A 26,536-nucleotide genomic window follows, 5' to 3' on the forward strand; every position below is an offset into this window, starting at 1 on the left:
CTGTTCACTGAAGGAAGGGCATCCCAGATCACAAGTGGATCATGTGTTGATTTCTGTCTTTGGGCAGATGAGGAAACTGAGGCTCAGAGAAACAGTGGCTTCCCCAGGCCCCCCCACCCCCAGCATCGGGGGCAGAACCAAGGGGCACCCAACCCGCAGATTCCTGTCCTTCTCCAAAGCAGTAGAAAGCTGGGTCTTTTGTCTGCTAGTCGTAATGACAGCGTAACCATGGAAACAACTGTGCTTGAATCCTCAAAATAGACAGTCACTTCTGCTTTTCACAGCACAGAGTCTGCCAAAAGGAAGGGCCCTGCCAAGAGACATGAAGATTCCCTAGAATAGGTGGTAATGACAGTCGCTGTCCCTGGTGGGCCCCCTACTCCGTGCCAGCCCCGTGCTGGGTGAAGCAGGAACCGCAGATGATGTTGGTCCAGGGCTTGCTACACACCAGGTGCTGCTCAAAGTTTACCTCTCATTAAGTCCTGAGAGCTGTGCTATGATGCAAGTCCTCGATTTTTCATTTTATAGATGAGGAAACCGAGTGTATTATTTTCCCGTAGCTGCTGTAACGAACTGCCATGAACTCAGTGGCTTAAAACAACATGAATATATTCTCTGACAGTTCTAGAGAGCAGAGGTCCAAAATTCAGTGTTGACAGGCTTGCATTCCTTCCGGAGGCTTCAGAAGAGAATCAGTCTCTTTATCTTTTCCAGCTTCTAGAGGTCACCTGTGATCCTTGGTTCATGACCCCTTCCGTCTTCAAAATGCATCACTCCAACCCCCGCTTCCATCCTGTCACCTCTTCTTCTGCCTTTGACGGTCCGCCTTTCCTCTTATGATTACCAGTGGGCTGGCCCACCCAAGAGAGTCCAGGATAATCTCTGCAGCTCAAGATCCTAAACTTGCATATGCAAAGCCTTTTGTCATGTTAGGTAACATACGCATAGGTCCCAGGGATGAGGATGTGGCCATCTTTGGGGGCTGTTATTGTTTATCACACAGAGGCCCAGAGAGGTTAAGACATTTCCCTAAGGTCACACAGCTGCTGCTGCTGCTAAGTCGCTTCAGTAGTGTCCAACTCTGTGCGACCCCATAGACAGCAGCCCAGCAGGCTCCCCCGTCCCTGGGATTCTCCAGGCAAGAACACTGGAGTGGGTTGCCATTTCCTTCTCCAATGCATGAAAGTGAAAAGGGAAAGTGTGGTCGCTCAGTCACACAGCTAAGCAGAGCCTATTAAAGGCTCCAGAAGTCTCATGCCTATCAGCCTGTGCTCTTTATCACTTACTCTTCACAGCAACCTTGAGAACAAAGAACACTCATGGGAGTTAGGGGTGAACCAGGTTCATTTAAAGGGGCTGGATGGGGTAGATTCTCAGAGCTCACCCCTGCTAATAGATCTGGGGTGGAAAGACCAGACCCAGCCCTCCCTCTGCTGGGGAGGCTCCTGATGTCTGGGGACGAGTCAGGGCAGAGCCCTCAGCCGAGGGCACAGCCAGTGCAAAGGCCCTGCAGCTGTATTCTGAGGCCCATGTGGCAGGAGCGGAGTCAGGGAAGGTGGGGGGTGAGGTTGGAAGTGCATGGAGAGAGGAGGATCCACGTGAAGAGGGCTTACAGACCTTGGTGGGGTGCTCTGGGTTTACTCTGAAAGCATGGGGACCACAGGGCGTTTTGGCCTGGCTGTGTTTTAACAGGATCCATGGCCCACCCCCTTGTTAATCCTGGAGCCCAAGGTGGGACTCACCTGGACACATGTGTTCATCTTTCAAGTGGATGTTCTTATAACATCAGAGCAGAAGAGGGACCCGTTGCTAGGACAGCCAGGAGCATGGACTGGGCAGGACCCATCTGTTCCTTCAGGCCGGTCTCCTCCTTGTCTCTCCACCTCCACAGACCCGCAGCCCCACCTCTGTCCATCCATATTTCTTTCCAGGGTCTCACTGCCCTGCACCATTGTCCCTGAGCATGTGGCTCAAGCCAGGGCCATTCTTCCATCAGCCCTGAACCTCCCTTCCTCCCAGTCCCACTTGGTCAGTTCTGCCTGCTCAGTTAACCCCCCACCTCCCCATCCATGCCCAGAGAAGACCATCCACAGGCTGACAAGAGCTCACAGCCCCACGGGGTAACCAGGTTATCTTCAGTGATATCCTCACTGATGCCATACAAGAGGGCACACCTGGGCTGTGCAGGCAATAAGGGGGAGCATTTGATTTCTTTGGAGAACAGCTGGATAAGCTGCACAGAGAACAGGATATTTGAGTTGGGGTTCTGAAGGATGTATAGGAGTTGGTAGGAAAGACAGGTAGGAAAGAAAAAAGGAGCAAAAACAATGGGAAAAACAACTCTTTTATTGAGCAGCTACTCAAGTGCCTCACTGGGCCAGGTGCTTCCAGGTATTACCTCTGGAGGTGTCACCATGCTTACCCTCCAGGTAAGGAAACTTGGGCTCAGAGAGGTTAAGGGACTTGCCTGAAGTCACACAGAGCTTGGCTCCGCTCTGCTGCCTGGTATATGGCAGGGCGAGGGCTAGGATAAGGCGAGTGAGATGCCTAAGTTGGACCATGGAAGGGGACATTCATTTCAGACGACCCCAAGACTGAGCTGTTCAATGCGGCCCCTACCCTTGGAGTCTGCTTGCCTCACCCTATTCGAGGCCCTGTGACCCTGGTTGGGGGGGCGGGGTTCAGCATGTGGCTGCAGGAGGGGAATTTGGTTTATGAGGCTGGAGCAGCAGGGCCCAATTAGGAAGGAGCTTTGTTGGCTACATGTGGGAGCTTGAACCTTGGACCTGTGGGCACCGGGAGCCCCAGAAGGCTTTAAGTAGAAGAAGGACACATCGGAGTTGTGTACGAGGCGGCCCCACCTCAGGTTTCACTTCCCTTTTCTTGCATCCCTGGTACTTCAGAACCTCCCCAGGGTCCCTTTCTTCACTCAGGCAAGCGTGACAGGGATGGGGCTCCTCAGCCCTCTCCAATGTCCAGCGGCGACACCCAGAGGGGAGGGCCTGGTTGTCAGGGAGCCAGTTAGGGGCACAGGAGCCTTCATTATGCAAAATTAGTTTTTAAAAAAGATAAGACATGGGCGTCTGCTGTTTCCAAGCCTCCCAAATTTAAAATAATCAGGGCAGGGGAGAGAAGGTGTGATGGAGCCTCCCACGCTCTGGGATGCACTTCTTTAAACTCTTGGTGGCAATAATTACTGCGAAATGTCCTTCGTGATTCTGTCAATCAGAAGGGAGATCCCCTTGTCTCTTATTAATGCCCTGGGGATGTTCAGGCTGTGGGGGTGGGGGTGGGGATTGATACAGAAGATTCTGCAGTCTTTCGACCAAAAAAAAATAGTTGTATTGAAATTTTCAACCCTACTCAGTGCTCTGCAGTGACGTAAATGGGAAGGAAATACAAAACAGAAGGGATCTATATATACGTGTAGCTGATTCACTTTGCTGTACAGTAGAAACTCACACAACATTGTAAAGCAACTGTACTCCAATAAGAATGAATTTCAAAAAACACATTAAAATAAAAGCAACAAAACAATGTCATAGAAATGTTTGAAAAGAAAGCTGAGAACTTCGTATAACTTTTCTCAGGCTTGTTAATGTCCCTTCCCACTAACCTTTTTCAGTTCTGGTGCTTTTGTGCTTAAAACAAACCATCAGAAATGCCCACGGACAGCCAGGACTGAGGCTGCCATGGCTGTTGGGCGCTTCTGTTTTCAATTATGGATTCGATCATCCTCTCAGCCTTTGACCTTTGTGGCTCCCTGCTCCTTAAAGCTGGCAGAAGACACAGCCATGGCTCTGTGACATCCAGTACGGAGGCTCCTCTGTGATTCTGGCCCCCTTAGGTCTACCGAACTCCCACAAGGCGTGCTGGGAGCTCTGTAAGGTGCAGAGTGCAGGGAGCTGGACCAGACCTAATGGTATGGGTGGAGGCAGGCAAGGGGTACAAAGCCGGGGTGCAAGAGACAGACCCCACTGTATGCTTTATATATTTTTAAATTTTTTTTATTTTACTTTTAATTGGAGGATAATGATAATTTACAATATTGTAATGGTCCCTGTCATACATCAACATGGCTGAGCCACAGGCATACACACATGTCCTCCTCTTGAACCTCCCTCTCACCTCCCTCCCCAGCCCACCCCTCTAGCTTGTCACAGAGCACTGGCTTTGGGTTCCTGGCCTCATGCAGCAAACTTCCGCCGGCTATTTTACTTACGGTAGCATACGTGCTAAGTCGCCTCAGTCATGTCTGACTCTTTGAAACCCTATGCACCATAGCCTGCCAGGCTCCTCTGTCCAGGGGATTCTCCAGGCAAGAATACTGGAGTGGGTTGCTATTTCCTTCTCCAGGGGATCTTCTTGACCCAGGGACCAAACCTGAGTCTTTTACGTCTCCTGCATTGGCAGATGGATTCTTTACCACTAGCACCACCTGGGAAGCCCAATGTATGTTTCAGTACTACTCTCTATGCTTTTATATCTTACCTTCTGTCTGACCCCTAGCAGCAGAGATGCTGATTCAATCGAGAGAGAATTCCTGCCACATACCTGGGGAAGTACAGGGCACAACCCAGGTCCCTGCTGAGAGTTTTGGGTACACTTCTTTCAATCTGTCTGCCCCCTTTCCCCCAAATATTAGGTTCATATCCCTGTTCATTTAAAGACAATACAGAATCTCACTGCTTTAGTTTAAGTAAGGAATCAAGTATTGGTTTTTTTTTCTTTACTCCAGGCATCTGAGAGAAGAGGGAAATGTTGTTGGTTTCATTTGGGGCTTAACAAAGAAACATTATGAATGTTGATATTTGCAGAAATAAAGGTGTCCGTGTAATTACTATTACCAGGTACAAAACACAATTATGTGAGATGACCAATCAGAATTCAGAGGTTTTAGAGGCTAAAGCTGACCCACCAGGAGGTCGCCTCACCACCGCAGGGAGCAGAAATCTGGAGAAACCCACAGCTCGCCTTGCCCACCCTCTCTCCAAGCCCTGCTGCGTCTTTCCATTGCCCACGGGATGATGCCCTTTTCCTGGTTTACGCTTCCTGGCTCACACCTTTGTCAGTCTCCATGGCCTTCAGCTCATCGCTGCCCTGGGGCCTTTGCACATGATATGACTTCTGCCTGGAGCTCTCCTCCCTGGCATCCCCTTCACATCTCTGCTCAGATGTTCTCTCCCATGGAGGCCCGGTCCAGCCAAACCACCAGCCTCCATTCTCCCTGTCTCCTCATCTGCCTTGTCTTTCTTCCCAGCACTCACCACTGCCCCCACAGTACTGCATGTCACTGAGCTTCACTGTCTGTCTCTGGAGGGGAATGGGGGCCCCAGGAGAGGGGAGCCTTGTTCAATGCAGCATCCCAGGCCCTCAAACAGTGCCTGGCTCTGGTGGACGCTCAGCATGGACTGGCTAACTAAGAGAACAAATGCATGCCTGCAGACGTGAGCACGTGAGACCATCAGATTGGCCTTGAAATGTTCCCTGCCACCCTGCAGAGGGGAATCTGGGCAGGAGCTGTATTTCTGGGAAAGGCAGGGGCAGTGTCGACCTTGGACAAGTGGGAAACTGGGTTCCCAGATGGGGCGTAAGGGGCTAAGACGGACCTGGCAAGTGGCATATGGGACGTCCCCACAGGGGAGGCACCAGCAAGTGGGGTACTCTGGTGAGCCTCTGGGGACACATGGTCAGATTTCTGCTCTCTGTTTGAAGCCTGGAGGTTCAGAGCAGGCCAGCAGGCAGGACAGTCACTCAGCTGGTGCCTGTGGGGACAGCTGGACAGGTCACCAAACATTTGAGTCCTTCTAGACTGGCTGTATGGAGAAGGCAATGGCACTCACTCCAGTACTCTTGCCTGGAAAATCCCGTGGACGGAGGAGCCTGGTAGGCTGCAGTCCATGGGGTCGCTAAGGGTCAGACAGGACTGAGCGACTTCACTTTCCCTTTTCCCTTTCATGCATTGGAGAAGGAAATGGCAACCCACTCCAGTGTTCTTGCCTGGAGAATCCCAGGGATGGGGGAGCCTGGTGGGCTGCCGTCTGTGGGGTCGCACAGAGTCGGACACAACTGAAGCGACTTAGCAGCAGCAGACTGGCTGTAACAGTGGAAACAGTGTCAGACTTTATTTTTTGGGGCTCCAAAATCACTGCGGATGCTGATTGCAGCCATGAAATTAAAAGACAGTTACTCCTTGGAGAAGGGGATGACAGAGAATGAGATGGCTGGATGGCATCACTGAACTGAACTGAACTGACTCCTTGGAAAGAAAGTTATGACCAACCTAGATAGCATATTAAAAAGCAGAGATATTACTTTGCCAACAAAGGTCCGTCTAGTCAAGGCTATGGTTTTTCCCGTAGTCATGTATGGATGTGAGAGTTGGACTGTGAAGAAAGCTGATCGCCGAAGAATTGATGCTTTTGAACTGTGGTGCTGGAGAAGACACTTGAGAGTACCTTGGACTGCAAGGAGATCCATCCAGTCCATTCTAAAGATCAATCCTGGGTGATCATTGGAAGGACTGATGCTAAAGCTGAAACTCCAATACTTTGGCCACCTCATGCGACGAGTTGACTCACTGGAAAAGACTCTGATGCTGGGAAAGGTTGGGAGCAGGAGGAGACGGGGACGACAGAGAATGAGATGGCTGGATGGCAACACCAACACTATGGACATGAGTTTTAGTGAGCTCCAGGAGTTGGTGATGGACAGGGAGGCCTGGTGTGCTGTGATTCATGGGGTCGCAAAGAGTTGGACACGACTGAGCGACTGAACTGAACTGAACTGAGACTGGCTGTAAATGGCTGCTCACTCACCACCCCATCCTCTTCCCTGAGCCCAGGGCCATCCACGGCCCAGGTCCTAAATGGTCATCAGGGACCCTAACGTCCTTCCTGCTGCAGGACCAGGGCCACTATAGGGTCTGATTGGCCAGTGAGGGTGTTGGTTGGCAAACTGGTGGGACAGCCAGCAACAGATGTGAGCCTGGAAGAGCTCGTCCCGCTGCACAGGGACCTCTGTGTCAGGAAGGCCTGGTTACAGAGGCAGCAGGGAGGGGACACTGCTTGGGGACCCCACTCTGGGATGTCTGGTAGGGGCAGAAAGCTCTCGCCTTCAGGGGCCAGGAAAGCAACGTCCTGTGTGGGGCAGCGGGCCTGCAGTAATGGGAGGTGGGAGGCCAACGGGACTCAGGTTGTACTTGTGGCAGCAAGATCTGATTTTGCTGCAACCCCTGTGGCAGCCAAACAACACACCTCAGAGTGGGATTCGGCCATGGGTGCCCAGCACACCAGGAACAGAGGCTCCTGAGCCAGTTAGAACCGCAGAGGGTGCCCCGCCTGGTCCAGAGCGTGGTCCGGCGCCTTCCAGGATGCTCGGACGCCTCACGGGCCTGGAGCTCAGAATCGCCAGCAGGAGGCAGCAGAGAGCAGCACAGTGAGCAGCGCTACTCCACCACTTCAGCTCCGAGCACCACTTCAGCTTCTAACCACCCATGCCTGTTTCTTTGGCTATAAGATGGGAATATTAACGGTACCGACCTGACATTTTCATTGGGGGATTCAGTTCAGTTCAGTCACTCAATCGTGTGTGACTCTTTGCGACCGCATGGACTGCAGCACACCAGACTTCCCTGTCCGTCACCAATTCCTGGAGTTTACTCAGACTCATGTCCCTCGAGTTGGTAATGCCATCCAGCCATCTCATCCTCTGTCGTCCCCTTCTCCTCCCGCCTTCAATCTTTCCCAGCATCAGGACCTTTTCCAATGAGTCAGTTCTTCGCATCAGGTGGCCAAAGTGTTGGGGGATTAGATAAAGTCATGTTCGGGAAAGTTCAGCTCGGAATCTGGCTCAGAGTAAATGCTCCATAAATATTGTTCCAAGAGCTAGTTCTTCCCCATTTGGAGGATTCATTCGGGCCTGTGCCTGCCAGTATTTAGTTATAGGTTGATGAATGAATAAACAACTGCATGATTCTAGGGTGGAAACGGAGCCGTCTGTTGTTGGAACCCCACAGGTGGGAGCAGCCCAGTGACCTGGTTGTTTCTGTCTCCACAGTATTTGAAGAGCCCGAGGACCCCAGTAACCGCTCCTTCTTCTCGGAAATCATTTCCTCCGTGTCAGACGTGAAGTTCAGTCACAGCGGCCGGTACATGCTCACCCGCGATTACCTCACGGTCAAGGTCTGGGACCTGAACATGGAGGCGCGGCCCATAGAGACCTACCAGGTGGGCGCCGCTCCCTGGAAAACCTGGGAGCCCTTCTGTGAGTGGGAGACCCCCAGCCCTTCCCTGTGCTTTTGCATGGAGGGGCTTTCCCATCTATCAGTGGCTTTCATCAGCCCATTTTGCAGGTGAAGACACCGAGGCTCAAGAAATCAGGCAGCTCATCTCACATAGCTCAGCCCAGGGGCAAGCTCAGCTCGCCTCATGGGGAAATGTGGGTCCTCTGCGTGCTGGCTCCTGCTCGGAGGCAGGGTTGTGACTAGGCCTTCAGTTCAGGCCCCAGGGAACAAAGATGAACCTCACACGGGGCTCAATCTGAGGGTGCAGACGACAGCTTCCCTCCCCTGGAGCCAGTGTCTGCAGTCCTACCATTAAGGCAGGTTAAGCACTGCCCTTTCCTAGGGAGCATTCTTAGCTGTTGATGCAGTGTTGAAATGGGAGCTTGGTACATTTCTGAATCTTCAGGGCAGGCTTTTTCAGCCAGGCCTATAGGATAAAGCCTGGGACACCTGCCTGGAAAGTTGTTTATTATTTTTCTGCTATGATTCATCCATATATATGAGGGAATGAAAGACAAAATTCATGTGATGTTACAATTTGGTAAAAATATAGGACTGTTTTAAAGCTGCTTTATAGCTGCTCCAGTTATGTCTCTAGCTGGGCAATCTGGGAGGCTTCTTGGAGGAGGTGACATTTGTTCTGAACCTTATAGGAATCAATCATGCAGATAAGAGTGGGAAAAGACCTCATCAGAAGACCCAGCCAAATGCTTATAGTGTCACCAAGTATTGGTTGCACACAGAGTGCCACAGACACTTGTCACCTCATTCCTTACTGCCCCTATGAAGAGGGCACCATGGGCCCCCTTTGGCAGGAAGGAACCCAGGGTACTGAGAGGTGATGATATGGGGAGCTGCCTCACAGCTGGGCAGTGACAGACTCGGAGCCCAGATGGGAGCCCTACAGCCCCCTTCCCTGTCCTCCGTCCCGCCAAGGCCTGGGGTACAGCATGTCCAGGGAGAGGGAGGGGCCCCACTGGGAAGGGGCACAGAGCTGAGAGGGGAGGATTGGGGTTCAGAGTCTGACCTTGGACACGTATGCTCCTGGCAGCCCCATGCCCACAACTATGTCTCAGAAGGTTCTGTTGCACCCCCCCACACCACCACCCCCAGCTTCCTCAGGACAATGGATTCCTGAAAGGGCTCCTTTGTTAGCCACGTGTGTTTACCAGAAGTCCTGCCACTCCCTCCAGTTCTGACCCAGGCACCCTGCTCCCACGGCACAGCCCAGGAAAGGATCATCGCCTCCTCTGACCCTCAGGAGTGACAGGGATCAGAGACTGGGGCAGGAATGACAGAACCCCTGCTGAGGCCTGTGGGGATGACCATTCTGCTGCCTTCCTAGAGCCTGTCCAGGGACATGAGTGTTCAAACTCCCTTAGCACCGCCCCCCACCCCCCGCAGCCTTTCATGTCCCTAGAGGCAGCAAAGGCCCACAGACCCTGAAACTAGATGTTGAATATGAGCATTTGGGGGCGGGGGAGGGTCCAGAGCCTTCAGATTCTCAAAGCACATGAGGACCCAATAAAGCAGGAGAATCACTGCTCTAAAGGACAAGGCCCAGAGCTGGTTGCTTGGCTTCTGGCCCCACTGACCTCTTAAAAATATTAATAGCTACATAAAACCAACATAGTACCTAATGTCTTTAGTTGTTATGCACTAGAAATTGTGTATTGCACATTTGTGTTTGGCTGACTTGCAGTACTGAATAGATAAGAGCTTTTCTCTCTTTACAAGAAGCTGGAGTGTCCTAGAAGAGTGAGTGGCTTTGTGACCCATTCAGCATCCCAACAGCTACTTTGGTGATTTAGTTCCCCATCATTTGCATGTTGGTTTTCTACCTTCCTGAGTGATACCTCATGGTGGGAAAATGGCTGCCACAACTCCAGGAACTATGCCAACCTTCCAGGCAGGAAATAAGAGGACATGTGAAAGGCTGTGCTGGTTGGATCTGTGGCATATTTTATCAGGAACACAAACGCTTTCCCAGAACACTCCTCAGAAGACCTCTTTCAACTCATTGGCTAGGATGAGCCCATGATCAAGCTGGGAAAATTAGTAGTTTTATGGCCTCTGTGGTTGAAGAAGGCAAGAAGAAAGAGGTGTTGAGTCAGTCAGCCCTCGGCAGTGCTGCATTGATCTAAGACCTTGGCACACTTTCCTCTTCTAAACCTCCCTGCTACCATGGGAGGTGGGAACGGTGTTCTCTCGATCCCATTTTATTTGGCGAAAACTGAGTTAAATGGCATATCTGTGGTGGTAGAGTAGCAAGCAATGGTGCTTAGATCGGTGCTCACATCTTCCTTACAGCAGAGCCCACACCCTTCCTTACCCTGCCACCAGAGGGCAGGAGGCACTCAGTGTGCAGGAGACAAGAGCACGTGTGTTTGGACGAGTGCATCAGTGAGGCTGCCTTGACTGCGTGGAGCACATACAGACATGCAAGCCTGGAGAGGGGAACGTGAGCACCTTACAGTCTGTGGCCGGGAATGAGGCCAGGCATCATTCATCCCATTCATTTGAGTCGTTACACCAGGCCAGTGTTCTGCGACCCTGGGCCCAGAGGGAGAGTAGGAGCCACCATCTCACCCTCCAGGGTCCCAGACGACAGGAACGCAGTGAGCCTGAGCTTGGTGTGGCCATGGGTCAGGAGACCCCAGGCCACAGGCACACACCATAGGAGAGGCACCGAGGGTTGCTAAGGAAAGAGTGGAGAAAGGGGATGGCTGAGGGAGGGACCCCGTTCGTTCCTTCAGATGCGTGGCCCACTTAGGGAGCCCAGCCACACCATCTCCAGTTGCCTCTAATACCACTTGTTTATTTTTTAAAACTGTATTGAGGTCCTGTGATGTGCCAGGCCCTCTACACTGCACTGGGAAGTTGGGGAATGAGACAAATAGATCTTTCCAGAGGGACATCCATTCCAAGCATCCATTTCTTGCTTGGCCAGAAACCAAGCAAACAAACAGGTGAACTAATCACAGGCTTCCCAAAGGATGATGAATAAACCAGAGGCTGAGGCAGAGGAAACAGAGGTGCTGAAGCCTAGAAGAAGTAAGGGCATGAGCCCTCTGCAGGGAGGGTGTTCCCAGAGGCGGGAATAGCAAGTGCCAAGGCCCTGAGGCAGGAACATGGTTAGTGCACGCAAGGAATGGTGAGGAGCCGGCTGGAGCAGAGTTAGCCTATGGGAGGGAAGAAAAGCCTGAGGTCAGAGAGGTGACCAGCGGACTTGCGTGTCCTGGAGGGTTTTGAGTAGAGGCAAGACATGGTCCAGCTTAGTTTCCAAGGAATCCCTCTCACTGCCTATAAGATAGACCGAGGCTGGGGGGCGTGTGGAGCAGACACAGAGCTAGCAGGAGAGCTTTTGCACTAAGCTGGGTGGGGGTGCTTGGAGCAGGCTGGCAGCATAGGACAGATGTGGTGAGAAGGGACTGGCTCCGGATCACTTTGAATTCTGGACAAGCTGAATGTGGGTGTGAGAGATAAGGAAAAACATGGTCATCTGCAGCCTTTGTACCAGTGGAAGGATGAGGGATAGAAGGACGACCAGCGCTCAGCCATGCTCAGCCTAAAGGGGTCTCTGGCCCATCCTTGTAGACAGCTAGACAGTCCAGTGTGGGCTTCGGGGAGAGAGGTCCTGGCTGGAGAGAAACATCTGGGTGATGTCAGCCTATGGACAGAATTTAAAACAAGAGCGCAGGTCAGGTGGGAAGAGAAGCGCGGGAGAGCAAGCTTTGTGGGCGGGGCGGGCAGAGAACCTTCTCTGGGGAGGGGCGTTTTGGCCAAGGCCTGAGGAAGTCCTGGGTTAAGAACCTTCCTGGCAGAAATCAAGCCAATATTGTAAAGCAATTATCCTTCAGTTAAAAATAAATAAAGAAAAGCTGCCTGAAAACAATAACAACAACAGCAGCAAAATCACAGTCTTGAAAAAAAAATAATTAAAATTGACTCTGAGACAAAAAAAAAGAAACTTCCAGGCTGTGGGGTCAACATAAACACAAGTCAGGCCAAGAGCCTCAGGTGCCCCAAGGAAAGAGTCAGAGAGAGATGTGTAGCCTGGGGAAATCCAGGGAGGCTGTTGGAGGAGGCGTTTGGTATGCTCAGCCGCTCAGTCGTGTCCGACTCTGCAACCGCATGGACTGCAGCCCACCCTGGCTTCTCTGTCCATGGGATTCTCCAGGCAAGAATAACTGGAGTGGGTAGCCATTCCCTTCTCCAGGGGATCTTCTAAGACCCAGGGATTGAACCCATGCCTCTAGCATCTCCTGCATTGGCAGGGGGGGTACTTTACCACTAGCGCCACCTGGGAAGCCCTGCTAGAGGAGGGGACCTCCTCGAAAGCTGAGTTTTTAAAGATGAATGAGATTCTCAGCCTGAAGAGGATGAAAATCTGCTTTTTCCTCTCCCTCCACCATCACTGCCTAGCAGGAGTTGGACATTTCTTTCTCTCCTTCCCTCTGTAGTTAGCTGGGGTCACAGATAGCTCCCCGGTGCTTTGCCTGGCATCTGTCTCCTGGAATCCTCACACTCTGCTCCGGGGAGGGTTCTCATGACCCCCTTTTCAGACAGGAAACCTAAGGCTCCAGGCAGCTAAGTGACTCCCCTGGGTCATGAAGACACACAGAGGCTTCCTGTTACCATTTACCTGCCCCTCCCCCACCCAGGTGACTCAGTGGTAAAAGAACCCGCCTGCCAAGGTAGGGGACTCAAGAGACGTGGGTTCGATCCCTGGATTGGGAAGATCCCCTGCAGTGGGAAATGGAACCCCCTCCAGTACTCTTGCCTGGGAAATTCCATGGACAGAGGAGCCTGGTGGACTACAGTCTATGGGGTCGCCAAGAGTTGGACTTGACTGAGCACATGTGCACTCCCCCCACCCAGAGCCCAGGGCCATGTCCCTGAAGAGAGCTGGCACCCAGGAGGCCCCGTGGGTACAGAGCTTGCGGGATCGGGTCACCAGCTCTCCCGTGGTGTCGGGTCACCCTGGGAGAGGATCCTGGCCTCCCACTTGGAGGCTGTGTGACTTCAGGCCAGTTACTTAACCCCTGAGCTGCAGTACTTCATCTATAAACAGGGCAGACAGCACCTACTGAGACCACACTCGAGGGACCTGTGTGAACGTCCTCTTCTGGCACCAGTGTGCTCAGGGCGACTGTTGTCCCCAGAGGACAAGACCCTGTACCCATCACTTACATTGGAGCCCAGAACAGCCCATGAGGTGTGCGCTTATCACTTTAAGGAGGAACAGACCGCAGCTCAGAGAGGTGAAGTCACTGTCCAGGGTCACACAGCCGGGGTGGGCAGAGCCAGGATGTGGTTCCCTTCGGTGTTGTTCCCTTCGTCACCGTGACTGTCCCCTGTCTGGCCACAGCTCAGGGGTTAGCCATGCACCAGGCTGTGGACCCTTCCCGGTGATCAGGGCTGAGTCAGGAGTGCTGTCCAGACCCCGGAGGGCACAGCCCTGCTCAGTGAGACCCTCCTCGTGGAGGGGAGACCAGGACTCTCCAGGCACCCCCTTGACTCACCCTATCACTCCCTTCTCCCGCCAGGTCCACGATTACCTTCGGAGCAAACTCTGTTCCCTGTACGAGAACGACTGCATTTTTGACAAGTTTGAATGCGCCTGGAATGGGAGTGACAGGTAACCTCAGACCTTGGACCTTCACCCTGAGGGCCCGGTTGCTGATGTGGCATGGCGGGGGTAGGCGGGGCAAGAATTCCCTGTTATCCAGCCAAAGGAATCAAGGTGTTCCAAGGAACCCCGGCCTTTCTTGTAAGCAGGCTCTAGCTCTCAGCTCTCAAGTTCAAGGATGGAAATGAAACTTCACATTCTGAAACTACATCCATTTGGAGCCCCGTTCTCCTGAGCAGTAGTGGGAGCATCTTCAGGCAATTCTGGGTGCCTCACCATGCAGTCCCTTCCCTAGGTTGTCAAGGGTGAGGGGTATATCAGTGCCAGGTCCCCCGTGGAGCAGAAGGCTTTAGCCACTGGTCTGATCCCGCCTCCAGCTATTATGGCTTCTGCTTCCAGCCCACAGGGGCTCTAGAGAGCTCTTCCAGCTCCTGCATCTTCTGGCACAAGGGGGCTTCCACAGGTGTACCCACCCCTTATAGCCCTGCCCTCCTGGGAAATGAACCTGAGCCTGACTTGAGTTCCTGTTTCCCCATCACCCGGCTCAGCCCAGGGCGAGCGTGGACGGGGAAGGTCCAGGGCAGGGACTTGGGTAACCAGATCACATGGGGATGAAAACCACACCGGGCCAGGACATCAGCACGTCACCCATCACACTTCACAACCGGAGCAGGGCTGCCATGGGTGAGACGGGACAGAGGCAAGCTGGCAGCCCTCCACCCAGGTGCCTCTGAGGGTGTGGACTCCATCAGTCCCAAGCGTCCGGCCACAAGAAGGCTGGGCTCTAAGTGTGGCTGGCATCGCTGCGGTCCTGTGAGAACCTCTGCGCTCTGATGCTGTGTGGCTATGAGCACAGGCCCCCTGGGACTGTCGGGGAAGACGGGTGGGGAGAGTGGCAGAACCACAGGGACAAGACCTGAAGGGCACCCCTGGGAACAGGCTGGCCCCAAGTGGGACCAAGTGTCCAGGGGTGGGGGACCCCCTAGGGCTGCTGCCAACATCCTGGGGCTCACCTGGCTGTGGGGTCTCCACGTGGACAGTGCTCTCATGGGGACTGGAATGGTGGGCACAGGGGTCCACTGAAGAATGCTTAGAAAAGCAGATGGAGGCCCTGGCCTGGGACCAGACTGATGCTGCGGGGTCAGAGGGACACAGCGCTCCCTCCAGGGGCCTGCACCCAGGCTGACACTTTGGGGGTACCCCAGCGAACACCGGCAGCAGGTCTGGGGATATATTAGAGTCTCAGAAGACAGACTTACTGCTGGAAAAACGGGATCCCAACAGTGCTCCGTGCGTGTGTGTCTGTCTGTCTGTCCGTGTTGGCTCCCTACTGGTTGTGACCATTGCCCGCCCTTCCTCCACATCACCACCAGGGGGCAGCCATGAACAGTGAATGCGGGGCTTCAGAGGCGGGAGCCGCCTTCTCTTCCTGACCTTCCCGGGCCCAGCCTGCAGCTCAGCTGTCCTGCCTCTCACCCACCTCCTCCTGCCATGCCAGCCACCCCAGCCCTGGTAGTCCCTGCCACCCACCTCCACAACGCACTCTGCTCCCACCCCCCTGGAACCCTGACCGCATTTCACCTGGCTCACTCCTGCTGTCACTTCAAATGACTGACTCAACCCAAGGCCACCTCCTCCAGGAAGCCCTCAGGGTGTTGCTCTCCATCTCAACACCCCCAGCCTCCTGGGTTTTCCTTCTGTGTCTTTGTATTTATTACACATTTTCACCTTGCCTCTTCCCCACTGGTTGGAGTGGCCCTGGAAGTGGAACTGTAGCTCAGCCCACTCTAAGCCCCTGAGTTGAAGCCTCAAGAGTGTCCAGTCAATGACTGTTGATCTCTTGGAAGGCAAAGGGATGTGCCACTTCCTTCCACTTCATCGCAAGCATCCTATGAGCCCAGCAAGCCCCATAGAGGAGGTCTGTGTGTGTATTAGTCACTCCGTTGTATCTGACTCTTTTCGACCCATGGACTGTAGCCCATCAGGCTCTTTTGTCCATGGAATTCTCCAGGCAAGAATACTGGAGTGGGTTGTCATTCCCTTCTCCAGGGATCTCCCTGACCCAGGGATTGAACCGGGGTCTCCTGAATTGCAGGCAGATTCTTTACTGTCTGACCCTCCAGGAAAGCCCATAGAGGAGGATCCCAAGATAAATAAAGCCTGATCCCTGCCTTCCAAGAGCTCAGAGGCTAAGAGGAGAAGCAAGTACTGCCCCTCAGGGCCCCCCCCAACCCTTCCAGACCAAAGCCAACCTTCTGAATCCCGTAGCTCAGCATTTCCTGTCCTTCTTATGTTAATGGGAAACTTCCAGCATCCCAATTGTATACATGGCAGCCAAGAGCTAGTGGACATCTGATAATGCTCACAGCGCTTCTTACCCAACTCCAGCAAAACTCAAATGGGCAGCCTGGGGGAGAGGGAAGAGTGGAGGTTTTTAGATCCGACACCCTGGATTTCCAGACCACACTCTCCACACCAGACACACCAGTCTCCAGCTACTTGCTTAATTGCTGTTGTTGTTCAGTCACTAAGTCCTGTCTGACTCTTTGCGACCCCATGGACTGCAGCACTCCAGGCTCCCCTGTCCTTCGCTATCTCCTGGAGTTTGCTCAGACTCATGTCCATTGAGTTGATGATCCATCCAACCATCTTATCCTCTTTCACCTCCTTCTCCTCCTGCCTTCAATCGTTCCCAAGCTGTCTGATCTCTCTGAGTCTGCTCCCATGGAAAGTGGTTCAAATAAACCACATCTTTCAAGGGCTGCTTTGAGGATGAGACCTTGTGTGTGATGCTCCTGGCAAGGTCATGCTCTGTATTGGCAGTGGGTGGTCCAATGATTGGCACACATAGGTCTGTTGTCTGCCTTGTCTTAAAGAGCCCCACCGAGCCTTCAAGACCCACCACTAATGCCATCTCTTCTAGGAAGTTCTCCTTAATATGTTCTGCCTGGGAAAAAGGGATTTGTGTCAACTAAGCATCTTCCAGCTTCTCTGGTGGCTCAGACAGTAAAGAATCTCCTCACAATGCAGGAGACCCAGGTTCGATTCCTGGGCTGGGAAGATCCCCTGGATAAGGGAATGGCAACCCACTCCAGTATTCTTGCCTGGAGAATCCCATGGAGAGAGGAGCCTGGCAGGCTACAGGCCACAGAGTCTCCAAGAGTTGAACATGATAGCAACTAACACTTTAAGCATTTTCCCATTGCAGGAATCAGACAAGCCTAAATTTGTTCTGATAAGTTCCAGCAAGACTATCTCAGAGCTCACACTGTACCTTTGGGGTCATTTTCTCTCTGTCCACGCCCATCTCAGAGCCTCCCTGCTTCTTACACACGAGGTTCTTCCTCCCTGACTATGGCTGGCTCCCCTTGCAGTTAGGAATGGTGACCCCAAATAGTCCCCCTTCCTTTGTCCTTCTGGACCACAATTCCCCTTCTAGGTATATGGAAAAATTCTCAGAGAAGGATCTGATTGGCTTTGTTGGGGTCACATGCTCACTTTTGCCCCAGTCATCATGGACAGGATCTATTGCATGCCACAGTTGGCCAGAAGGGGGCAGTAGAGCATCATGATTGACAGACCCTCCAGCCCCACAGGGATGGAACAGGAGTCTTTCCCAGTGGAAAGAAGAGAGCCTGGCAGCCAAGGCTGTGATCCTCATGTGCAGACGAGGAAAACGAGACTGGCAGAGGTGAAGCAACTTGCTTAGATGCAAACCAGGGCAGGGACTCCCCTTTTCCCTGTTAAAAGAACCTTCTGGGGTGTTAGGGGACACCTAAGAAGGGGAGCAATGGGTCAGTCTGACCTGGCATGGTTTGCAGGATGCTGGGACCTGGTGTTCCGAGGTGGAAGAGATGCAGGTGTGTGTGTGGGGGGATCTCCCTCCTCCCCAGGGGTGTCCTCTGGATCCCGCACCTGAATGAAAGGAGGATTAGCAGCTGTGTGGGTTGCAAATGACTTTAATGTTCTCACTCTCCCTTCCCTGGTGGCTCAGGAGAAGGGTGGGTGTGGTGTGACAGTGCCTATTGGGTTCTGTGAAGTGTTCCCTGGAGAACCAGGGGGCGCCTTCTCCCTTCTCTTGCCCCTGCAGGCACAGAGGGAAGGGTGAGGCCCCCAGCCTAGCCCCTCGGCAGGCAGCACCCTTCTCTGGGAATCTGTCACCCACTCCCTCCTTCTGCTTCCCTAGCCTTGGGCTCCTAGTCAGACAGGTGGGCCACAGGGATGGTTAGAATCCATAAATGTTGTTCATCATTCCACCACTAAGTCATGTACAACTCTTTGTGACCCCATGGATGGCAGCACGCCAGGCTTCCCTGTCCTTTGCTGTCTCCCAGAGTTGGCTCAAACTCATGTCCATTGAGTCAGTGACGCCATCCGACCATCTCATCCTCTGTGACTTCAACATCAGCCCTGCCAATGAATATTCAGGGTTGATTTCCTTAAGGATTAACTGGTTTGATCTCCTTGCTGCCCAAGGGACTCTCAAGAGTCTTCTCTAGCACCATAGTATTTATGGTTGGCATTTAATACGTAAGAGGAGGTGGAATTTACTGAGCCCAGCACTGTTCTAAGAGTTTTAGCATATTATCTAATCCATTCTTGGGGCTATTCTCACCAGGGGCTGGAGTCCCTCATTACCCCATTTTATAGATGGAAAAACTGCACAGGCCAGCCCTGTGACCCAGCCTGCAGAGCCCTACACCAGCACACACCAGCTGGGGCAGTGACAGGGTATCTGGCAGGGTCCCGGGCAGGCCCCCTCTTGTCTGCAGAGTCAGACAGGCCTGGTGAGATTGTTGCCCTGGGGTCTGGAGGTCAGAGTTCATCCCAGCTGGTAACCCCTAGGCCTGAGGATTCTCTCTGCAGGGGTGCACAAGCATACCCACACACACACGCGCGCGCACACACACACGCACAGTGGCACCTCACCCACTTTGCCCTCCCTCCTCCCTGCCTCTGCCTCCTGCTCACTCACCTTGCTCACCTGGCAGAAGGCACTGCCTGGGTGGGAGTCCAGGCCTCTCCCCAGCCCTGCAAGCCCCCTGGCCATGCTCACTGCCCCACTGTCTGTTCTGCACATGGAGACTCTGGCCCGGCTTCCTCATACCCACAGGGTACCCAGGTCACTGCAACCCACTCCCCTGCCCACCTCTCTTCATTCACAGCCCCGCTGTGTCTGAGAGGCCAGAAGAAAGGGCAACGGAGGGTGCAACCTGGGCAGTGGTCCGCTGTGTCATCTCCCAAGCTCTGTGGAGTTGTCCCTGAGTGTCTGCTTGTGATGGCCAGGGTCAGCCTGTCCATGCACCCATCCCATCCCCTGGCCTTGGGATGCTTGGGCGCTGGGTGGTAGGATGGCCCCTCTGCTGACCTCACCCCACCCTCCTCCCTGTCCTCCAGCCTGAACACGGGCGCCCCACAGCTGGCAGAGCTGCTGGTTAAGGGGTAGGCACTGTAGTGATGAATGCATTCCACTGGCAGAGGATGCGCTGGCTAGATGGCCTCACCGACGCGATGGACAGGAATCGGAACAAACTGCGGGGGATAGTGGAGGACAGAGGAGCCTGTTGGGCCCCAGTCCACAGTGTCACGGAGCCGGACACAAACTTGAACAGCAACAACACTTGGTGATGACCTGGCCAAGGGCCACATGCCTGGACCCCAAGGGGCACCCAGGATCCCTAGGTCAGCCCCAGAGACCCGGGCTTCGGCTTCAGTGACTTTCAGGCGCCAGATCCTCTCTGATTTGGCGGCGTCTTCAGGCTCAGCCCACTCCCTGTCCCACACTGCGGGGGAAAGGGTCACACTGTTGGGAAGCCTCACGGGTCATAAGTTAGATGACATAGGAGCCCACCCAGCTTTCCCCGGGGTGAGCTGACATCAGGGGAGAGAAGAGGGGCCACTTTGAGATGGAGGGCACTGAAGGCACCCTCTCCACCAACTGACCAGCAGCCAGCGGGCCTGGAAGGGGTGGGCTCCTCACACCCACCCAGCACCTCCAGGGGCCTGTCATTTCATTGTCTCAACACCACTCAGATCTATTCACACCAATTAAGATTTTAAAATAGAAAAGAATAGAGCCGGAAAGTACATTAGAATTCTCCACCCACCCTCCCTTCACCTGCAGGGATTAGATGAGTCTCTTAAAAAGGAGAACCATTTGACTGTCAGCCCCACCCCAACCCCATCGCTCCCCACATAGTGTCAGAAAAGCCGCTCCACTCACCCCTGGTCTGTCTCCTGTCCATGGGGGGTGGGGGGGAGGAGGGGGACTAACCAGGGCATTTCATGCCTTTCTAAGACTTCAGTTCAGTCGCTCAGTTGTGTTCGACTCTTTGCCACCCCGTGGACTGCAGCACGCCAGGCTTTCCTGTCCATCACCAACTCCTGGAATTTACTCAAATTCATGTCCATTGAGTTGGTGACAGCATCCAACCATCTCATCCTCTGTCGTCCCCTTCTCTTCCTGCCTTCAATCTTTCCCAGCATCAGGGTCTTTTCAAATGAGTCAGTTCTTCACGTCAGGTGGCCAAAGTATTAGAGTTTCAGCTTCAGCATCAGTCCTTCCAATGAATATTCAGGGCTGATTTCCTTTAGGATGGACTGGTTGAATCTCCTTGCGGTCCAAGGGACTCTCAAGAGTCTTCTCCGACACCACAGTTCAAAAGTATCAATTCTTCAGCGCTCAGCTTTCTTTATGGTCCAACTCTAACATCCATACATGACTCCTGGAAAAACCAGAACTCTGACTAGACTGACCTTTGTTGGCAAAGTAGTGTCTCTGCTTTTTAATGCTGTCTAGGTTGGTCATAATTTTTCTTCCAAGTGTGGCTGTAACTGTGAGTGACCCTTCCAGGGCATTCACTTATTCATCTGGTCAGGCATTTGTTCCTTCATTCGACAGATACTTATTGCCCTACGAGGGGCAGGGACCTTCTGAACCTGCAGGTCTGGCCGTGACTAAGAGAAGCTTCTGGCCCTTCGGTCCATTTGGTTTACAAAGCATTTACTGCATCCTTAATCTTCATGAGTTGGGAGGAGGGAGTTGTCCTCTGCTTGGTCAGTTCCTGTTGGCTGTTGCGGGAGGTTGTCTTTCCTTCAAGGACCACTTACCCCTAGGAGGGCCAAGCCAGGTCCTGGGGACTCAAATAAGACACACGTGCCCCCGGAGCCCCTGCCTGGTGTGGAGACAGAAGCCTAGATGGATGCTTGCCTGTGGATGATTAATTAGTGTTTCAAGGTGAGCCCAGAGGTGTCCCCCACCCCCAACCCCTCCAGCTCCCGTCTCTACCCTCCTCCTCCTGAGAGACTGTGCCTGGATGTTGGTGGGGCATCCACAGGCCTACGTGCCCGCTGGCCTCTGGCTGGGTTTAACCATGGGGCACACTAGGAGCCTGAAGGTGGTGAGAGAGGCCGGAGCATTCATCGCCCCCCCCCATTCCCTGTCGTCTTGGCTAACCGTGCCCCTTAGGGCACAGCTTCCTTCAGAGGACAACCCCCTTCACACAGATTTCTCTGTCTCTGGTTCTTTCTCTCTCTCTTTCCTATGACCCCTCCCTCCCTTCATGTCTCAGGCCTGTGGGGTGGGGGTGGGGGTGAGTTTCAAAACCTACAAATGTACCAGTCCCCGGGCACAGCTCTTTCCCTGGATTCCCTTAGGAGCTTCCAGAACATGTGTGAACAGTCCTTTTATGGAGCTCCTCTCCAATCACCCAGTTGGCATTTGCTCTCTGCCCCCTACTGGGGCCTTAGTGAGCCTCATCCCCTTCTGCCTGGATGCCCCCAGAACAGCTTCGGAAGAGCCACTTTATGCATCCTCATGGCCCCCAAACACCCACCCACTGTCTCTGAACACGAGGTCAGAGAGAGTTTGGGTGTCAAGAGGAGGTGGCGCTGATCACTAACACTGCAGTTGTGGCTCTGGCAGAAGGTCATGGGTGCGCGGTGTCTTCAGGAAACACACAGCCTGGGCAGGGAGCCACTCGTAGGCTGGAACTAAAAGAGAGCTCCTGGCCCAGACTCGCCAGGCCCCAAGCCAAGGAAAATATCCTTTCTGTGAAGGATCAGAACTCAGAGGGATAGACTGATCGGTGAGAAAGGAGACACAGTGCTGTGTTCTCACATGGGGAGACAGATGTCACCCTCCCCTCTGCCCTCTGCCAGGGGGACCCCTCTCCTTGAGCAGTGTTAGTGACCAGGCAGGGGCCTCCCTCCCCAACCCACATCCAGGCCACCCCCATCCAGCAGAGACAGACATAAGAGATGGTCCACAGGTGAGTTCAGTTCAGTTCAGTTCAGTCACTCAGTCGTGTCCGACTCTTTGCGATCCCATGAACCACAGCACGCCAGGCCTCCCTGTCCATCACCAACTCCCGGAGTTCATCCAAACTCATGTCCATTGATTCGGTGCTGCCATCCAACCATCTCATCCTCTGTCGTCCCCTTCTCCTGCCTTCAATCTTTCCCAGCATCAGAGTCTTTTCTAATGAGTCAGCTCTTCGCATGAGGTGGCCAAAGTATTGGAGCTTCAGCTTCAACATCAGTCCTTCCAATGAACACCCAGGACTGATCTCCTTTAGGATGGACTGGTTGGAGCTCCCTGCAGTCCAAGGGACTTTCAATAGTCTTCTCCAACACCACAGTTCAAAAACGTCAATTCTTCTGCACTCAGCTTTCTTTATAGTCCAACTCTCACATCCATACATGACCACTGGAAAAACCATAGCCTTGGCAAGGTGACTTGTAATGACAACTCGTCCATTCTCCCACACTCTTCTGGTCCACCCAGGTGCCCTCATGCATCTCCTCCACATGGGATTATTCCTGCAGCTCGGGTGATACTGAAGCCATGGCTCGCGTGCATAACCCTTGTAAACCTAGGGGCCCTCATGGCTCCTCTGGGAGCAATGACACCATCGGGGAAGCACAGTTCATCTCCAAAAGGGAGGAGGGGTTTCAATCGACCCGAATCTCTCCTGAAGATCACTTCCATACCCTCAGTATTGCCTTCTGGAGTCTGTTCCCACCTCCCCAGTGACTTTGTATGCTCTCCCCCCAGATGCTCCAAACCCTTAACCCCCTTCTTTCTCCAGGCCCAGATCCATGTGGCTGCTGTTCTTTCTCTCGCAGCTCTTACTGTGTAGATTAACATCCTTTCTCTGATTCAACAGGAATCCCTTCTCCTCAGGGGAGGCGGGGGAGGAGAGGTGGGCAGTGGAAAGACAAATGGACAATGCGCTTTAGCTGGATGTGAGGGGGTGGGAGGCCTGTGAACACCTGCACATGGATGCTGAGCAGAGTGATCCTTTAGTCAGTCACCTGCTCAGACAGCAGGAGGCTCCTAGGTTTCTACCAGAAGGATATGTCTGGCTGATTCAGGGGGGCCTGCCCTTTTTTGGTGCTGAGTTTATAGCCCTCTGTCTACTGTGTTTGTTTTCCTTTGCCCTCCTTCTGCTGTTGCCTAGTCTCATTGAAAGTCTCGGGCTCTCTACCTGGGATACAGGGCAAAGTACAAGGGAATGTTTTTATGATGCTTGGGGCAGAGCCTTCAAAGGTCTCAGCTCTCAGCTCCCGGCTCTAAGTCTGTGTGCTGATGCAGCCGAGATATAGGGCGGGGACAAGAGGACCGCCCCCACCCCCGACCCCAGAGAAGGTGGGAGGAGGCAGGCTGTCCCCGTCTGCTCCCACGGGGTCCCCTTTCCTGGGGTGATGGCTCTGCAGCCCCGGGAAGGAGCGGCAGGCTTCCTTCCTCCTCCTCCGGGGTCCCACCTGATGCCTGCTTCTCCTTCTTCCGCCAGCGTCATCATGACCGGAGCCTACAACAACTTCTTCCGCATGTTTGACCGGAACACCAAGCGGGATGTGACCCTGGAGGCGTCGCGGGAGAGCAGCAAGCCCCGGGCGGTGCTCAAGCCGCGGCGGGTGTGCGTGGGCGGCAAGCGGCGACGGGACGACATCAGCGTGGACAGCCTGGACTTCACCAAGAAGATCCTGCACACGGCCTGGCACCCGGCCGAGAACATCATCGCCATCGCGGCCACCAACAACCTGTACATCTTCCAGGACAAGGTGAACTCCGACATGCACTAGGTGCCCCGGCGGAGCGGCCACGGGGTGGTCGGGGTGGGTGCCGGGCCCCGTCCCTCCAAGCATCCCAGGGCCGGACCCACCTTTGCGGATGATTTCTGTTGGAACACAGGACAAAGAAGGAGTCGCAGTAACCCGACGGGATCGTCGGCCTGGAAGTTCACTTCTTGCATCCCGTACTTTAATCACGTGCAGTCTTTCCCACCTTCTTAGGATGTTTTCCGTCTGCGCGTTCATTTTTCACGCCAGCGCTTTCCTTTCTTGGGGGCCTCGGGAGCCCCGGAGTGTTGTGTCTCTTGCGCCTCACTGGCCCCAGTTCAGGGCTCCGGGGGCGGATAACGAAGCTCAAACAAGCCAGCCAGGTATTCTTTCGATGCTAAATGGAGCAGTTGCCACTGTCTCAGAGCCGCGGGTCTCACCTTTTTGCATTTTGGATCGTGAATTCATGCTGAGAATTTGCGAGCTCCTCTTTTAGGTTATTTTAACGTCTTTCGGAATATCCCAGGCCCCTTACAGTTTCTTGAGAGGAAGGGGAGTGGAATCCACCTACAGTGGATGCGTGTTTTCTTCACCACTTAACCACCCTTCTCAGAGCATTTGCCCAGTGCTAGGCGTGGTGCCGGCCCTCCAGGCCCATGGGTGTGACTCCTGTAGCCTCTGTGCCGGCTCTCCTGTCATTCTGCAGGTGTCCTCTGCATCTCCTGGGTACTCGTCCTGGCTCCCTCCATGATCTTCCTGAATCTTCATCATGACCCTGAGAAGTGGGGGCCCATTCATTTCCTCCACACAAGCCAACTGCACACTGAGTGCCAGGCTCCGTGCCAGGCTCCATGCCAGGGAGTAAAGGTGAATAACTTGTCATTCCCACTGCACACATGGGAAAACTGAGGCCCAAGCCTGCATCAGCCAAGGAGGGGCCAGGAATTCCGTCCAGGCCTTCCCACAAGACCCTTTCCATCCCATCATGTTGGTGGCTCATGTTAAAGCAACATTCCAGCCTGGAAGGTTCTGGAAACATCTCTTCATCTTGTGAAGCAGGACAGAGCAGGTAGGATGATGAGGAGGATCGAGGAGAACTGAGATGCAGAAAGGAGAAGACCCCCGGGTCTCCTCACCTGTTTGGTGATAAGGAACTCTGCCCTCTCTCCACCCAAGATGTGGACCCCAGCTCCTTTTCCAGATGCACTGAACTGTCTCCAAAAGAAAATTGCATGTTATGACCATTTTAAGATACCTTTTCTTTTCTGACCCCTCGCGGGCCAGTGAGAATGTGGTGTTTCCAGGACGGTTCCCTCCTACTTTGTAAGGATCGGTTTGGCCCACCCGCCAACCACGCCAACTTGTCTTTGCCCTTTGAACTCCCAGCGGAACCTAGTGGCTTGCATTTTGATTCAGAAAGCAGAGTGCAGAGGCCCGACTGAATCTGACTTTTTTTTTTTTTTTAACAAGATGTAACCTAACCCAGGAAATAGACCCAACTCAAGATTTTTCTCAGCGGATAATGGTCTACTTTTGTGTGTGTCAAAGCACAGATCGCATGTGCACTCACTTCCAGCCATACAATAATTACACAAGCAAATGGGTCCATTGATTTTTTTTTAATCAACATGAATGAAGAATGTTTGTTTATATATCACTGTAAAATCCAGGTGACCTGGACAGTATTATATGTACATATCTATTCTAATTAAAACTAACAATCACAGGATTGGATTCCTTTTTTTCCCTTTGTAAAGAGGTTCAAGAATGTGATAAATTGTATAGAAATCTTGTTGAAGCCAAAACCCAGCTCTGAGGGCCTTATACAATTATTCGGATATTTGGCGCGATCATTTCCTTTGTGATTCAGATGCTGAGAGGCAATTTGCATTTGCAGATGGAGGTCACTGATCAGATCATAGATTTAACACAGACCATTTCTACAAAGCGCAAAGCTTACACTGCATTCAAAAGGAGGTCTCAATACAGTTCCTGGTTCCTTACTCTGTTTTAAACTGTGGACACCAAACCGAAAAGGGAGAAGAAAAGATCTTCTCAGAAGGAAAAGCATGTCTTTGGATCCCTGGAAAATAATGATGTCCAAAGCATAATGAATAAAAGCATTGTGAGTAAAATGTGTGTTGAGAAAAGATGTTGATGAGGGAAGAGGTAAAACTAGACATGGCAGAAGGGCCAGTAACATAGTCACAGACTTTGCTTCCTTCCTGTTTAAATTCCCTGCTCTTTTTGAATGTACGAGCATTCACATAGCCATTGTGAAGTTGTTGGGTTGTTTTCATTTTCATTTCAATACTCTCTGAGGACTGATTGCTCGGTGGCTTCGGATATGTGGTAGTAGATTAGACAGGCCTGACCATTTTGGACTCTGTAACTCATAGGTGCATTCTTGTTTTTTTGGGTGTCTCACAAACTATCCAACTGTTGAATAAAATTATAAATATGTTAATACCAGCTTTTTCCAATAAAATAACAAATGTTACATCAAAAATGAGGCTTGGAATGCTGTTTGTTTTTAATGGACCATGGGTCCCGTCAAG

General features: G+C 52.9%; 1 protein-coding gene across 1 annotated transcript in view; it reads left to right on the plus strand.

The window, feature by feature from the left end:
* The window catches only part of PPP2R2C (protein phosphatase 2 regulatory subunit Bgamma), a 169,221-nt gene extending 142,749 nt beyond the window's left edge, over positions 1-26,472 (plus strand). The window contains exons 7-9 of the mRNA XM_055435003.2: positions 8,059-8,228; positions 13,834-13,925; positions 23,711-26,472. Coding sequence (XP_055290978.1) covers positions 8,059-8,228; positions 13,834-13,925; positions 23,711-24,002 — 554 coding nt within the window. The 3' untranslated portion in view covers positions 24,003-26,472. The remainder of the gene's footprint in view (positions 1-8,058; positions 8,229-13,833; positions 13,926-23,710) is intronic.
* The last annotated feature ends 64 nt before the right edge of the window (positions 26,473-26,536 follow it).

Source organism: Moschus berezovskii, chromosome 5, assembly GCF_049115385.1.
Source record: "Moschus berezovskii isolate FMDL1 chromosome 5, NW_MosBer_1.0, whole genome shotgun sequence".
NCBI classification, from domain to species: Eukaryota; Metazoa; Chordata; class Mammalia; order Artiodactyla; family Moschidae; genus Moschus; species Moschus berezovskii.